This window comes from Hemiscyllium ocellatum, chromosome 28 (genome assembly GCF_020745735.1).
Source record: "Hemiscyllium ocellatum isolate sHemOce1 chromosome 28, sHemOce1.pat.X.cur, whole genome shotgun sequence".
Lineage (NCBI taxonomy): Eukaryota > Metazoa > Chordata > Chondrichthyes > Orectolobiformes > Hemiscylliidae > Hemiscyllium > Hemiscyllium ocellatum.
This window is the reverse complement of record NC_083428.1, coordinates 35,406,742-35,421,467: the sequence shown is the minus strand read 5'-3', so window position 1 is coordinate 35,421,467 and position 14,726 is coordinate 35,406,742. Positions and strand designations below refer to the sequence as shown.

The following is a 14,726-nucleotide window of genomic DNA, read 5'->3' as shown; positions in this document are numbered from 1 at the left end:
TTTGGTATGTTTCCTCCCACAGTCAAAAGATGTGCAAGTTAGATAAATTGTCAATGCTAAATTGCCCATATTGTTCAGGGATGTCTCATCTCGGTGCATTAGGGGAAATGTAGGGTAATAGAGGCAGGGGAATGGGTCTGGGTGGGATACTCTTCAGAGGGTCGATGTGGATTTGTTGGGCCAGATGGCCTATTTCCACACTGTAGGGGTTCTATGAGAAACACTCGCAAATTTTTATAGATGGTATCATAGAAAACATCAAACAGCACAATAAGGCAATTTCTCTTCCCAAAATTGAAATAAACTAGTGTTAGTGAAGACAGTCCAGTCCATCACACAAACCAGCCTCGTATCCATTCACTGCATCGATACTTCTCGATGCCTCGGGAAAGCAACCAACATAATCAAAGACCGTTCCCATCCCGGTTATACTCTCTCCTACTTTTTCTGTCAGGCAGAAGATAGAAAAGTTTGTATACATGTACAAATACATTCAAGAACAGCTTCTTTGCTGTTATCAGACTTCTGACTGGACTTCTTTTAATGTTAATGCCAATCTCTGTGCACCTTCTCAAAATTTATAACATTGTATTCTGCACTCCGTTCTGTTATCCTGATGCACTTGTACAGAACAATCTGCCTATAAAGTGTGAAAGATAACACTTTCATGGTACCCTGGTATGTGTGATGAATCAAACATTAAAGATTGGAAAACTCTTACTTCTAAACATGAGATCAGATTAAATTCTTGTTTATGCATCTTTTCTCATGATGGAAAAATTTGAGTCTAAATATTAGGTTGGAAAAGAGTTTTGAAATTGGTGATACTCAACAAGAGGAAAGAAAAAAAAGTTTATTTAGTTCAAGAGAGTTATCACTGCACAATTTCTGTAATGATTTTTTTTCTTCCATGGTCTAATAATTTTCTAAACCTTTAAGATATATGAAAATATGTATTGATGGAATGGACCACTAAGACCTTTGTCTAATTGACTGCTCAAAATGTGACGAGTTTGATCTTGAGTTGAAGAGACTCCAAATCTTGAAGGTGTGGTGTACATCAAAGCATGGTTTTGATTTCTACTATTACCACAAACTGTAAAGGGCAACTGGCATTTGATTTACCAGCAACTCCTGAATAATTTAATGAATTTTACTGTATTATGCCAAGCATATTTTTTCTCTCCATTCAGTGTTGCAAGAAGGAAATACTTGCAGCAAAATAAAAACTTGTGGAACACTCCTTAATGTTAACAATCTGTCTCTCGATTGCATTTTCAGTCAGATATTAAGTGTAATTAAAATGATCAGCTGTTTTTTCCCACCAGAGTTAGCAAGATAAGATGTTTCAGTTTAACTTTCTTCACTCCTTGCTATGATTTTTATTAAAGTGTACTTTGAAGCCTATATCTGGTTTCTGTGATGCATTTCTTTTGCCAATGTTCAGATAACACTGGAGATAATATGGAAAGAACAGATTAACCTTGTGGTGCATTTGTTTTCCAGGCTGAAGTAATGGAGACAGATGGTTTTCAGGCAGATACAGAAGAGGATGATGATGCAGACTGCGTAATTGTTGAGGTACACACGAATAATCCTGCTCCAAACAAAGAAGGTACAGAGTTGACTTTTTTTAAATGTAAAATATCCTCTATTCTCCATATTGGTCACTGCAGCAATTTGAAAATGTTTTACGAGGACTAAGCATTTTAGTTGCAGACAAACCTGTATACATTGTGATGCATCCTTGTGCCCTTTAACATATACCCATATCTTTACTATTATTTACAGACTCAGTCTTAGTCTTAGTGGCAAGGTTGTCTCAGTTTTGTATCTGCAGTTGGTTTATCTACTTTTTTTCTATTTTATTATCTCTCTTTAACAATCACCTACTTTTAACTTGTTGCCAGGTCATGTTAGGTTTTGACTATTTTAAACACAACTGCTTTTCCAATTATATCAAAGTTGGTCTTTGGTACTGGGTTTCAAATATCAGTTTTGTTTCATGAAACATAGGTGGCACCTGCAATGATGACACTGCTTTGGGTACACTTGCATGGGGAGATTAAAGTCAAACATGTTTCTGTGGTTTGGGTGTCGTAACACTTAACTGGGTAAAAAATGGCAGATTTGCACCCACAAGGACAATTTCAATCACAAATGTGGTTCACTATTGTTACTGATTAAATTTAAAAATCTATAATGAACTGAACTGGAATGTTGCACAGCGGAATGTGAACATGTTGTAAAGTTATTAGATCATTAATTACAACTATACTGTTGAACCCTTGCCTGGTTCATTTGAGCATTACATTTTCAAGTCATTGTTGAAGAATATCTAATTTCCATAATTTTGATTGTTTATTAATGAAATGCTTATTTTGTCACTTTCACCTGTTCCTCATTCCCTCAATCTGCCTCCAACAGCCTCTCCCCACCCAGAGAATAAGGAGCAAGCTGCAGATTTATGCGCTGGATTGGTAAAGAGTGGGGAAATGCCAAACAAATCTGGCTCTGGACTGGTCAGCAGTGAGGCAAACCCTGTAATATTGTGTTGTGGTTTAGCAGCTGGTGATGCGCAGTCCACAGAGCCAAGCTCAGACCTGACCACTGAAGAGATGATGGACATTGAACCCTGTGAAAATGCTGCTGTCAAACTTCCCAACAGACCCTGAATTGATTTAAGATATATATACTAATAGCTGTATGTATGTAGTCTACTTTTTAGAAACTTTTTAAAACCTTTTTCTGTATCATTTCGTAAACATTGACTTAATACTTGAAGTTCTGTAAAAAAAATAAATAAAATGGCACTTTTGCAACAGGTTTGTAACTTGATAATTTAAAGCAAGTAAAATCACTGGCTTCTCTAAACACACTTGTAACTGTAGAATGTGAAAGATGTTTGTATAATGTTTTTTTTTTTGCAACCTCTTAGGTCAGCTTCTCTCCTCACAGCTCACTAAGAGAAAGGGGTTTAAAATATGGCTGTCTGAGCTTGCGAACCCTAAATTTCAGCTTGTGTCCTGATGAGGTTATGATCCCCACTTTTGGAAGCTCTCACTTAAACGATACTATCCTTGTTTCATTCCAATTTATTTCAGCTTGGTTGACATAATATTGCTTTTTATTTTTATAGTGCTATTCAAAATTGCAACCATCAGCCATGAGAAATTAACTCATTTGTAGATAATGGATGTCTTTTCAGAATATTTTTGCTGTTGATTTTCGTGTTTATTTCTCTTGTCTTGATCCTTCTAGTATTCATAAGTCTGAGAAATTTTACTTTAACAGATTTATATGGGTTATTTTTTTATTAAAATGGTTGTAGTAGAACAGACTTAATTTTTTTAAATACAAACTCACTGCTAATTCTACCCAAAGATAACTGAAGGTGAGATGTCAGCTTGGCACATTGCTTTTGAAATTTAATTCTCTTAAAAAGCTTATGCCCTTGTGTTCAGTGATTTGTATTTGTATCTAAACTTTTTAAAATCAACCACTGTTCACAAGCAAGATCTTGTTGCATCAGCTTTGAGGGATAAGATCAAATGGAAAACTAATTTGTAGACTTTAGATAATTCACCATTGTTCTTTTGGCGGTTTAATTTCAATCTAATATTGATGTTTATAGCAATCTGATTTGTTTTTGTTTAGTGTCTTTGTACATAAAGATGATCAGATTTGTCATTACTATAAAGCCTGATTAGAAATACTAATGCCCTTATCATCTTCAGAACTAGTATGTAATGCATGTGGTCCAGTTAATTTATCTATCTTCAGACCTTTCAGCTTCTCCAGCAACTTCTTGGTGATAAACTCACCTCTGGTATTTTGCTAATGTTTTCTACTGTGAAAACAGATGCAAAGTACTTATCCACTTGCTCTAACACTTTTGGTCCCCATTACTACTTATCCAGCCTCATTTTCCTGAGGTATAGCATAAACACTTCCTTTAGATATCTAAACAAAACTCAATCTTGTTACTTTCTAGCTGAACCTCATTTTTCATGTTATCCCCCTGCCCCTTTTTAGGTTGTCTTCTGCTTGTTTTAAAAAGGCTTTGCCATCCTCTGGCTTCTTGCAAGGTTTGTTCTTGTTATCTCAGACTTCCCACGTCAGGCATGGTTGCCTCATCCCTGGGAAGAAGAAACATACTGAGGGGAGGATGTGTTTTTACTTAGCCCCACAAATTACTTGCAGAAACTCCTACTATTGCTGCTCCATTGTCTTCCATCATTAAAATTAATGCTGGACAGCTTCTTGCGCATGTCTTTGTAGTTCTTGCCCCCTCAGCAGAGCTCTGCTCTCCACCAGGGCACTGATAGCCCCTTAGTTGACATTCACAAAGAGCCCTTAGGACATCATTCTAAAACACTAAAGCTGTATCAATTTTGTTATTGTGGTTCTGCTCGCCGAGCTGGAAGTTTTTGCTGCAAACGTTTCGTTCCCTGGCTAGGGAACATCATCAGTGCTGTTGGAGCCTCATGTGAAGCGCTGCTTTGATGTTCCTTCTGGTATTTATATTGGTTTGTTCTTGCCGCTTCCGGGTGTCAGTTTCAGCTGCAGTGATTTGTATGCTGAAACTGACACCCGGAAACGGCAAGAACAAACCAATATAAATACCGGAAGAAACATCAAAGCAGTGCTTCACATGAGGCTCCAACAGCACTGATGATGTTCCCTAGCCAGGGAACGAAACGTTTGCAGCAAAAACTTCCAGCTCGGCGAGCAGAACCACAACAACGGATACCCGAGCTACAAATCTTCAATCAGATTTTATTTTATGTTATGTTAAGTGCAGAAGGAATGAAAACATGGATCTGTAGCATATAGAACCTAATAATGAAAACATTAGTTTATTACTGAAATGAAATATAAACCAAGGATAGGTTTTCATGCACTGATTACTAATGTCCTCAACCACTCGAGCTTCATTCTGAGCTGTACAGTTTTTAAAAAGTCTTTTTGAATCTTAAAATACATCAAGATAACTAATTGAGAATGGGGTACAAAAATGATTAGTTCTTGCAAAATAAGATCTTTCTAGAGCACAATTACAGGAAAATACAGTAATTCAGGTGTGGTGTTATTGAATGGAGACATTTAACAATCATGAATCACTAACTTGAGTCAAGATGACCTCATTTAAACAACTTAAAGTTGTATTTACAGCATGAATTCTACTGTGTTAACTAAGCCAGATGGCAACTGGTAATGTATACAAGTATGAACTCATGACTTGGCTGCAAGGTTACTAAGTAGCTTCATTACCCAAGCTAAGGAAATTTTTTAAAATCTCAGAAAACACTGACCCAAAACAGTGGCTAAGAAAAGCGATGGGTTCAAGTGGGACACTTAGTAAAATGTTAAATGCTTACGCAAAACCCTGCAGTATTGGTAAACTGTCAGTATTTGTGGAACTGTAACCCACTATGAATAAGCATCAAGGAAAGAAAAAGAATCAAAAAATACTGCACTGTGCATCAGACTGATACTATATTTGGGATTAAGCTCAATGTAATACTGTAAAGCCTTTGGCAGTGTACATCTAATATCACAAGTATGGTGCTTTGCAAGTGAAGCATAAATAAACTGATTGGAACTAAAGCTTTTAGTGCTTTAGTGAAATGATGTTTTATTTTTGAATATCAGATCATTCTGAACAGCGATACAAACACTAATAGGAGATATAGCTTTGGTATATACAAACGTACAATAGATGCAATTTTCTGTTCATATTAAAGAAATTAATCAACCTGCAGCAAACTCATTGAATTTAGCAGTTGAGAAGGGTCAATCGGTCGGTACTTATTCCCCATCTCAGCATGTATGCATTGCATTGATGCCATATGTGGTATGGAGATGCAGCAGTCAAAATAGTAAGAACAAATAAACTGCCACAAACTCAAGAGATGCTGAGGTGTTGGATAAACTGGACATACTATGTATAATTAAACATGCAATCAATTCTGGTTAAAAAAACCCTGCTGGAATCATGCTTGCAGATTTCTGCATTTCCAACTGGATATGGTCAACAGATGATTGAGAACAGCATGCGATTGTATTTTAAAAAATCAGAAGCATATATTTACAAGTGTGTTTGTTTAAAATATTGTTTAAAATAAAGTATGAATCAATCAGTGTTTAAATGTAATGCTTCAAAAATTGCTCAGCAGAAATATGTGCTGATGCCTTTTCTATAGTGTATGGCTTCGTTCTACAGCAGCTTGGATATGCAATAGATATTGTACTCAAGCTATTCAACTAGCAAGTGCTAACAGATGTCATGAATGCAAATATTTTAATATAATTATCAATCCAAAAGTATTGCATTTAATCACATCTAGAGTACATCTGCCTCCTCTGTTAAAAGCATCCTCGAATGTTCAGCTATGAGTATCATTTCATAAAATTACAGCTTAAACCCATTTTTAGAAATCAAATTTACATAATAAATAAGTAATGTTACCTTACTGTATGGCAAGCAAAACCAATTTGCAAGCAAATCTATTGATTAAGCGATATTGTAGAGGATGAAATGAGGGAATGAATTACAGGGAAAACTTAGACAATAGGTTTTGCTTTTAAATTATAGCTTCATTCATCCTCAAAATAAATAGTTAAAGATGGCTTGATTTCTCCAAATCAAACGAGAAGAGGAAATGCTAGGAATACACATTAGACCATCCAGCAAGCAAATAAAGAAGAACCCAAGCTACTTCTAAACAAAAACATCATAACAACAATGCAATGCAGCTGGAGTCTTTGCATAGCTTTCCAGTGACATTGCTTGATGGCTTACAGATGCTTTCACCCTAACTGGTGTACAGTATATTTTTTGTGAACTGCACGTGAGCAATGGGAAAGCAATTAGACTGCACCAAACTTTTCTTTTTCTATAACAATTCCACCTTAGCAATGTCACTACCAACTCAAATTTACTGTGTTCACAGTAACTGAACCTTAGATTATCACTTGCAAAAAGGGAAATCAGTATTTCGTAATAGACCTATTTACTACACTACAACACCAGAGTTCAGAACAAACAAAATGCTGGGAGAAATTCAGGTCTGGCAACACCTGTGGACAGTCTTCTGAAGATGAATCATATTGGACTTGAAATGTTAACTCTTTGTGTCCACAAGCTGCCAGACTGAGTTCAGCATTCAGTGTTGGTTTCAGATGAAGTATTTGCATTATTTTGCTTTTACAGAATATAAGTGACAATGCCTTCATGGTGTGGAGAGTATCTCAAATAATCAACTGAACAACAGAGACTGAGGTCAGTTGGTAAATTGGCAGTGGAAAATATTCAAGCTACTCAACAGCAGTATCTTATAGTAAGCAAAGAACATTACTGGAGAACCAACACCAAGGCTAAATCCTATTCAAAACCAAGTTCAACAGCAGTGGTTGAATCAATGTTCTCAAATACTTTCTCACTGCCTTCTTTACAAATAGGTTCTTGTGTTCTTGAAAAGTGTGCTCTTTCTCACATTAGTTCAAACTCCATATATGAAATTTCTCAAGTATGAGCTGAATCATTTGAATGTCATCTTTGCTAATTGTTGTAACACTCATACAGCTGGGATCAAACCCCTTCAGTTTTTCTTCCCTTTCCAAAAGTATAACGTTAAAAAAGGGGCAGGCCACAAGAAGCAACCTGGATTCAAGAAACATTAACTGCTGCATGGTGTGATGTATTAATATAGCAAAGTATCATCATTAAATTGTCTTGAATCAAGATACTCCAAATATTCTTTGTTCTCCCCTTCCTATTTAATATGGTATTAACAGGACACCCACTTGTTATACAAAATACATTTACAAACAATATTTATCTGAGCATTCAAAGTCTGTTTTTTACTTATGCAAGTGTTTGGATGTTAGATAGCAGTTCTTGTTTTAGCATGCTAGTGTGGCTTTGCCCTGCAGCCTCAAGATTGGCTAGGACCTCTGCATCCCACGTCAAGGTCAACAAAGCAGCAGGAACCTGAAAACAACAGGGAAAATGTCATTGTACAAAGTTTAATACGAGTCTTGAGACAGACTACTTTTGATTATAGAAAGGAGGGAGTATTATGTAGTGACTAGATAAAGATTTTGCAGGTCGCACACACAACAGGTGATAAGTTAAAGCAGAGATACTGGAAATGCATTTGTCAAAGAAAAAAAAAGTTGAATCAGAAGCTATATTTGTTTAATTGCTCTAACTGTTGCATGGACCACTAATAGCACAGAGGGAACACTGATCAGGCATAACAACTGGAAAGTAGCATTAGAAAATGTAACCTATAGGAGGAGGTTCAGGCCTTTCACCCATCAAGTCTGCGACACATTCAGAGATATGGCTGACCTCAGATCATTAAATCAACTTACCTGCCTTTTCCCAAATTCTTGATTTCCTGACTGATAAAATCTGGCTGTTTAAACATTGAATATACTTGATGACCCAGCCTCTACTGTAAAGAATTTCCAAGATTCACTACCCTCAGAAAAAAATGTGTCCTGTTTTAAACGGGCAATTACTCGCTCTCGAGATGATGCCCCCTGAACCAAGACTCTCCCACAAGCGGAAACAACCTTTCAGCATCTATTCTCTCAAGCCCCCAATGAATCTATTTCTCATTAAGGCCTCCTCTCATTGTTTTAAACTCCTATGTCCAAACTTCTCAAACTGTCCTCAAAAATAAAACTCCTCCATGTCTGGTACATCTCATGAACTCTCTCTGGACTGCCTCTGGTGTTAGTATATCTTTCATCAGATAAGCGGACCAAAACTCCTGATGTCACTCTAGATGTGATCCAACTAGCACCTTATGTAATTTTAGCAAGACAGCCTTATATTGGTCGTCCATTCCCTTTGAATGAAGGCCAATATTCCATTTGCCTTTCATGTTACCTGAACATCGAAACTACCTTTTGTTTGGTGAGAGCACAAGGACTCTCAAATCCCTCTGCTCTGCAACCTGCTGCAGTCTTTCAGCAATGAAATAATATTCAGTTCCTTGATTCTTCCAACAGAATAACTTCATGTTTCTCACTTGTTTTCTATCTAAGTTTTTGCCCAATTATCTCAGCTGGCTATATTTTTCAAACTGTCATTTTATTACTTGCTTTCCCATCTATTTGGGTCATCTGCAAACGTGGCAGTAGTACATTCACTTCTCTCACCTACATATTTGGTGTATATTGGAAATGATTCTGACCGCAGCACTGATCCCTATGGAACTCCACAAGTTACAGGTTGCCATCCTCAAAATGACCATCTTATCCCAACTCTGTCTTCTCACAGTTAGTCAAGGTCATTAATTAAACCTGTGCTTGCAGTATTGATCATTTCATTGCTCAATCCTTTGGCATGTTCACCATTCGTCTTATGCCCTCGGAACTCAAGCACATGAAACAATCCTGTTAGTGCTCCTGGCATTTGCTATTGTCTACATAGGAAAATACCCAAAATAGGAAACAAAATGAGAATATTGAAGAGAAATCACCAACCCACTTCTTTCTGCAGAAGACAGGAAATTCAAACATTTTTGGTGTACTGAAAGGACAGATGGTTCTTTGCTGTTAGAGTCAAGGGAGACAGATCGTCTCGTGTTCCTTCTGGCTATTATTCTCAACAAGCATCAATAGCAGAGTCAAGGAGCAAGCAGACATGTTCACCCCTAACTTAAAGGAAAAAAATTGGAGAAACAAAGTTGAATAACTGAAAATGTAATTGTAAAGCAGTTTTACCAGTCCCACTTCAATAAACATTGCAGCTTCATCTTTTAGTTTCTGTCCTCCAGGAGCCATCAGTTCAAAAGGAATCCAGTCTTTATCCAGAACACTATGGATAAATTCACGAAGAGCTAACACCCTCTCTCGAGCATAGAATGTCCCTGAAAAGGAGAAATGCTGTTAATAAATTTACCAACGAGAAAGAAATATACATGTTCTACATATTTCAGCTACAGTTAACAGATTTTGATAGCCTCACTGCAGTCTCATTTTCTCAAACTGTTGGGATTATTCAAATTTGTTTGCGTTTCAAATAGGTTCATATGAAAATGTTTTTTGAAGTCTAAACAAAGGAACAGATATGTTAAGAAAGGCATGTTGCTTTTTCACACACAAACAATGCAGGAATGAGAAACAAGCCTGTCACTGCTCATTTAGATTATTAGCAATATTCAGTAATAGGGTAAAGAAGAACATACAAAATAGGAACTGAACAAAGTCATTTGGTCCCCGGAGACTACGCCACCATTCAGTAAGATTGTGACGGATCTCAGATGTTCCTTTGTGAGCTATTCTCATACCCAAAATCCTTTAGAACACATCTTGAATATACTCAACGACTGAATATTCACAGTTTTAGAGTCATAGAGATGTACAGCATGGAAACAGACCCTTTGGTCCAACCTATCCATGCCGATCAGATATCAGTCCCACCTGCCAGTACCCAGCCCATATCCCTCCAAACCCTTCCTATTCATATACCCATCCAAATGCATCTTAAATGTTGCAATTGTACCAGCCTCCACCACTTCCTCTGGCAGCTCATTCCATACACGTACCACCCTCTGTGAAAACGTTGCCCTTTAGGTCTCTTTTATATCTTTCCCCTCTCACCCTAAATCTATGCACTCTGGACTCCTTGACCCCAGGGAAAAGACTTTATCTATTTATCCTATCCATGCCCCTCATGATTTTATAAGCTTCTATAAGGTCACCCCTCAGCCTCTGACGCTCCAGGGAAAAACAGGCCCAGCCTGTTCAACCTCTCCCTATAGCTCAAGTCCTCCAACCCTGGCAACATCCTTGTAAATCTTTTCTGAACCCTTTCAAATTACACAACATCTTTCCAATAGGAACGAGACCAGAATTGCACGCAATATTCCAACAGTGGCCTAACCAATGTCCTGTATAGCCGCAACAGGACCTCCCAAATCCTATATTCAATACTCTGACCAAACGCCTTCTTCACTATCCTATCTACCTGCGACTCTACTTTCATGGAGCTATGAAACTGCACTGTCAGGTCTCGTTGTTCAGCAACACTCCCTGGGACCTTACCATTAAAGGTGTATAAGTCCTGCTAATATTTGCTTTCCCAAAATGCATTACCTTGCATTTATCTGAATTAAACTCTATCTGCAACTTCTCAGCCCATTGGCTCATCTATTGTCATCTGAGGTAACCTTCTTCACTTCCACTACACCTCCAATTTTGGTATCATTTGTAAACTTACTAACTGTACCTCTTATGCTCACATCCAAATCATTTATGTAAATGACAAAGTAGTGAACCCAGCACCGATCCTTGTGGCACTCCACTGGTCACAGGCCTCCAGTCTGAAAAATGACCCTCCACCACCAACCATCTTCTACCTTTGAGCCTGTTCTGTATCAAAATGGCTAGTTTTCCCTTTATTCTGTGAGATCTAACCTTGCTCACTGGTCTCCCATGGGAACCTTGTCAAACGCTTTACTGAAGTCCATATAGATCTGCCCTCATCAATCCTCTTCATTACTTCTTCAGAAAACTCAAATCAAGTTTGAGACAGGATTTCCCACGCACAAAGCCATGTTGACTATCCCAAATCAGTCCTTGCCTTTCCAAATACATGTACATCCTGTCCCTCAGGATTCCCTCCAACAACTTGCCCACCACTGACATCAGGCTCACTGGTCTATAATTCCCTGGTTTGTCTTTACCACCCTTCTTAAACAGTGGCACGTTAGCCAACCTCCAAGTCTTCTAGCACCTCACCTGTGACTATCGATGATACAAATATCTCAGCAAGAGGCCCAGCAATCACTTCTCTAGCTTCCCACAGAGGTCTAGGGCATACCTATCAGGTCCTGGGGATTTATCCACCTTTAACTGATTCAAGACATCCAACACTTGCTCCCCTGTAATGTGGACATTTTGCAAGATGTCACCATCTATTTCCCTACAGTCTATATCTTCCATATCTTTCTCCACAGTAAATACTGATGCAAAATATTCATTTAGTATCTCTCCCATTTTCTGTGGCTCCACACAAAGGCCGCCATGCTGATCTTTGAGGGGCCCTATTCTCTCTCTAGTTACCCTTTTGTCCTTAATATATTTGTAAAAACCCTTTGGATTGTCCTTAATTCTATTTGCCAAAGCTATCACAAGTCCCCGTTTTGTGCTCCCGATTTACCTCTTAAATATACTCCTACTTGCTTTATATTCACACGATCTATCCTGTCTATACTTGACATATGCTTCCTTCTTTTTCTTAACCAAACCCTCAATTTCTTTAGTCATCCAGCATTCCCTATATAGTCATCCTATATTCCCTACCAGCCTTTCCTTTCACCCTGACAGGAATATACTTTCTCTGGATTCTTGTGATCTCATTCCTGAAGGCTTCCCATTTTCCAGCCATCCCTTTACCTATGAACATCTGCCCCCAATCAACTTTTGACAGTTCTTACCTAATACTGTCAAAATTAGCCTTTCTAAGCAATTGAAGAAAGTTCCCATCCAGCACTAAATAGTCTTTTTCTAAGGTTGAGATCCCATGCTCTCAGTTATTCAGGCTGAGAAAACATCTTGTCATCACCTCCCCAGTCAGGCCCCTTAGAAAGGTAACATCTTTCAAATGAATAATGTTTCATTTCCTAAAGTTGGCGACAAACACAGGTCTTGTAAAAATCACTCTCTCCTGAAAGGGCAATCCTTTCATCACTTGAATGAACCTTCATGGCATTTCACAGAAACATACACAGAAAAAAAAAAGTGAGCAGGAGTAAGCCAATTGACTCTTCAATCCTGTGCGGAATTCAATACGGTCATGGTTCATCATTCAATTTGCTATCCTATTCCAACTTCACTCCATACCCTTTAACCTTAGGAACGAGATCCAATTCTTTTTGAAAACAATGTTTTGACTTCAATACCTTTCTTGGCAGAGCATCCCAAACGCTCACCACACTCTGCGTGAAGAAATTTCTCATGTCAGTCTGAAAAGCCCATATCCTTAAACTGTGACCCTGGTTCTCAGGAACATTCTTCCCACATTTATCTTGTCTAGTCCTGTTAGAGTTTATGTTTCTACAAGACCCACATCCACCCCATAATTCTTAGCTCCAGTGAATATTGTCCTAACTATATTCCTATTTCTATAGTCCTAATCCAGAGTCACCTCATGCTTGGTTGCACACTGTCCATACCCAGAACACCCCTCCCTAAGAAAAGGAGACCAAAACTGCATACAAAACGCCAGGTATGGCCTGATGAAAGCCCTTAGAATTGCAGCAAAGATATCTCTGCTCCTGTACTCAAATCCTCTCATTATGAAGGTCAACGTACCATAGGCTTCTTTATCACCTGCTGCATATGCCTGCTTAAATGCAGCAAATGGTGTCGAAGGAAACCGAGGTCTTGCAACACACCCCCTTTTCCAAATTTATTGCCATTCAGATAATAAATTTCCTGTTTTTGATACCAAAGCGGACAACATCACATTTAACTAAATCAGATTTCATTTGCCCACTCGTTCAACTTGAGCAAATCACACTGAAGCATTCCTACATCCTCCTCACAGCACACACTCTCAAGGGTTGTCTCCCCTTAGGTAAGGGGGCCAAATCTGTAACCCAGGTATGGCCTAACCAATGTCTGTTTAATTAAAGCGAGACTTTTCTTTTAACTGTTATACCACACTGCCTTTGTAACAAAAATCTAACCTATCATTTGGTCTCCTATTGCTTGTAGTACCAGCAGTTAACTTTGTGATTCATTTCCAATTATGCCAATTCCCCTCTAAATGCAAACATTTCCCAGTCTCTCACTATGCTTTTATACTTTTCTGACCAAAATGGATAATTTCAGACTTCACCACACTGTTTCCCATCTCCCATATTCTTGCCCACTCCCAGTCTCTGTTGAGTAACAAATCTCATAGTCCAAGTTATTAACATTAATTGTAAATAGCCGAGACTCATACTGACATTTTCAGTGTCCCACTAGTTACCATCTGCCCATCTAAAAATGTCCCATTTATTTCTCCTCTTGATTTAGCATACATTTGCCACTCCTCAGTCCATGTTCATATTATTCCAATCCATAATATCCAATTTTGTGTAAGAACATTGCATGGTACTTTCACCTACTGCTCCCCGGTCCACCCTACTCCTTGTATCCTCAAAAAGAAACTCAAAATCATCAAATGCTACTTCCCTTCTGTAAACACATGATGAATCTGTTCATGGTACTGTAATTTTCTCATTGTTCTGTTCCCAATTCTATAATAAGTTTGTAGTATTTTATCTACTGCTGCTTTCTCTTTTTCTTAAACAGTAGGGTTGAGAAAGTTTGCTACCTTCCATCCTTCAAGACCCATTCTCGAACCAGATAAGTCCTGGAAGATCGAGACCTATATATCCAATAGCTGTGCAGCACCCATTCTGAAACCCTAGGATGTCAGCTGTTCTGACCAAAGAATTTGTGACTATTTAACTTCAATAATTTCTCCAGCATTATTTCTTTACTTATACTGATTCTCAGTAGACCTTTGATCCTCCATTATTTTCTCATCGGTTATTTCTGTCTCTCCCCATGAAGCCATGTCTCTGCAAATTCTTGACTTCCCATCACCATTTCATTTGCTTCCAACTTTAATGGGCCCAAATTTGTTGTAGCTCATCTCTTTTTCCATTTGTTGCAGTCTGTTTCTATGTTTCTTTCTAGTTCTACTC

At 38.1% G+C, this 14,726-nt stretch overlaps 2 protein-coding genes across 4 annotated transcripts in view; one reads left to right on the top strand and one right to left on the bottom strand.

The window, feature by feature from the left end:
- chaf1a (chromatin assembly factor 1, subunit A (p150)) overlaps positions 1–3,102 on the top strand; it is a 40,354-nt gene extending 37,252 nt beyond the window's left edge. For both annotated transcript variants that reach the window (XM_060846452.1, XM_060846453.1), the window contains 2 exons: positions 1,507–1,615; positions 2,428–3,102. In XM_060846452.1, coding sequence (XP_060702435.1) covers positions 1,507–1,615; positions 2,428–2,675 — 357 coding nt within the window. In that variant the 3' untranslated portion in view covers positions 2,676–3,102. The remainder of the gene's footprint in view (positions 1–1,506; positions 1,616–2,427) is intronic.
- A 1,792-nt stretch (positions 3,103–4,894) lies between these two features.
- Positions 4,895–14,726, bottom strand: part of ubxn6 (UBX domain protein 6) — a 42,463-nt gene continuing 32,631 nt past the window's right edge. The window contains exons 11-12 of one of the 2 annotated variants that reach the window (XM_060846359.1): positions 9,745–9,890; positions 4,895–7,996 (exon numbers count right to left, since the gene is read on the bottom strand). In XM_060846359.1, the coding sequence (XP_060702342.1) occupies positions 7,871–7,996; positions 9,745–9,890 (272 nt within the window). In that variant the 3' untranslated portion in view covers positions 4,895–7,870. The remainder of the gene's footprint in view (positions 7,997–9,744; positions 9,891–14,726) is intronic. The other variant, XM_060846358.1, reaches the window with a different exon arrangement.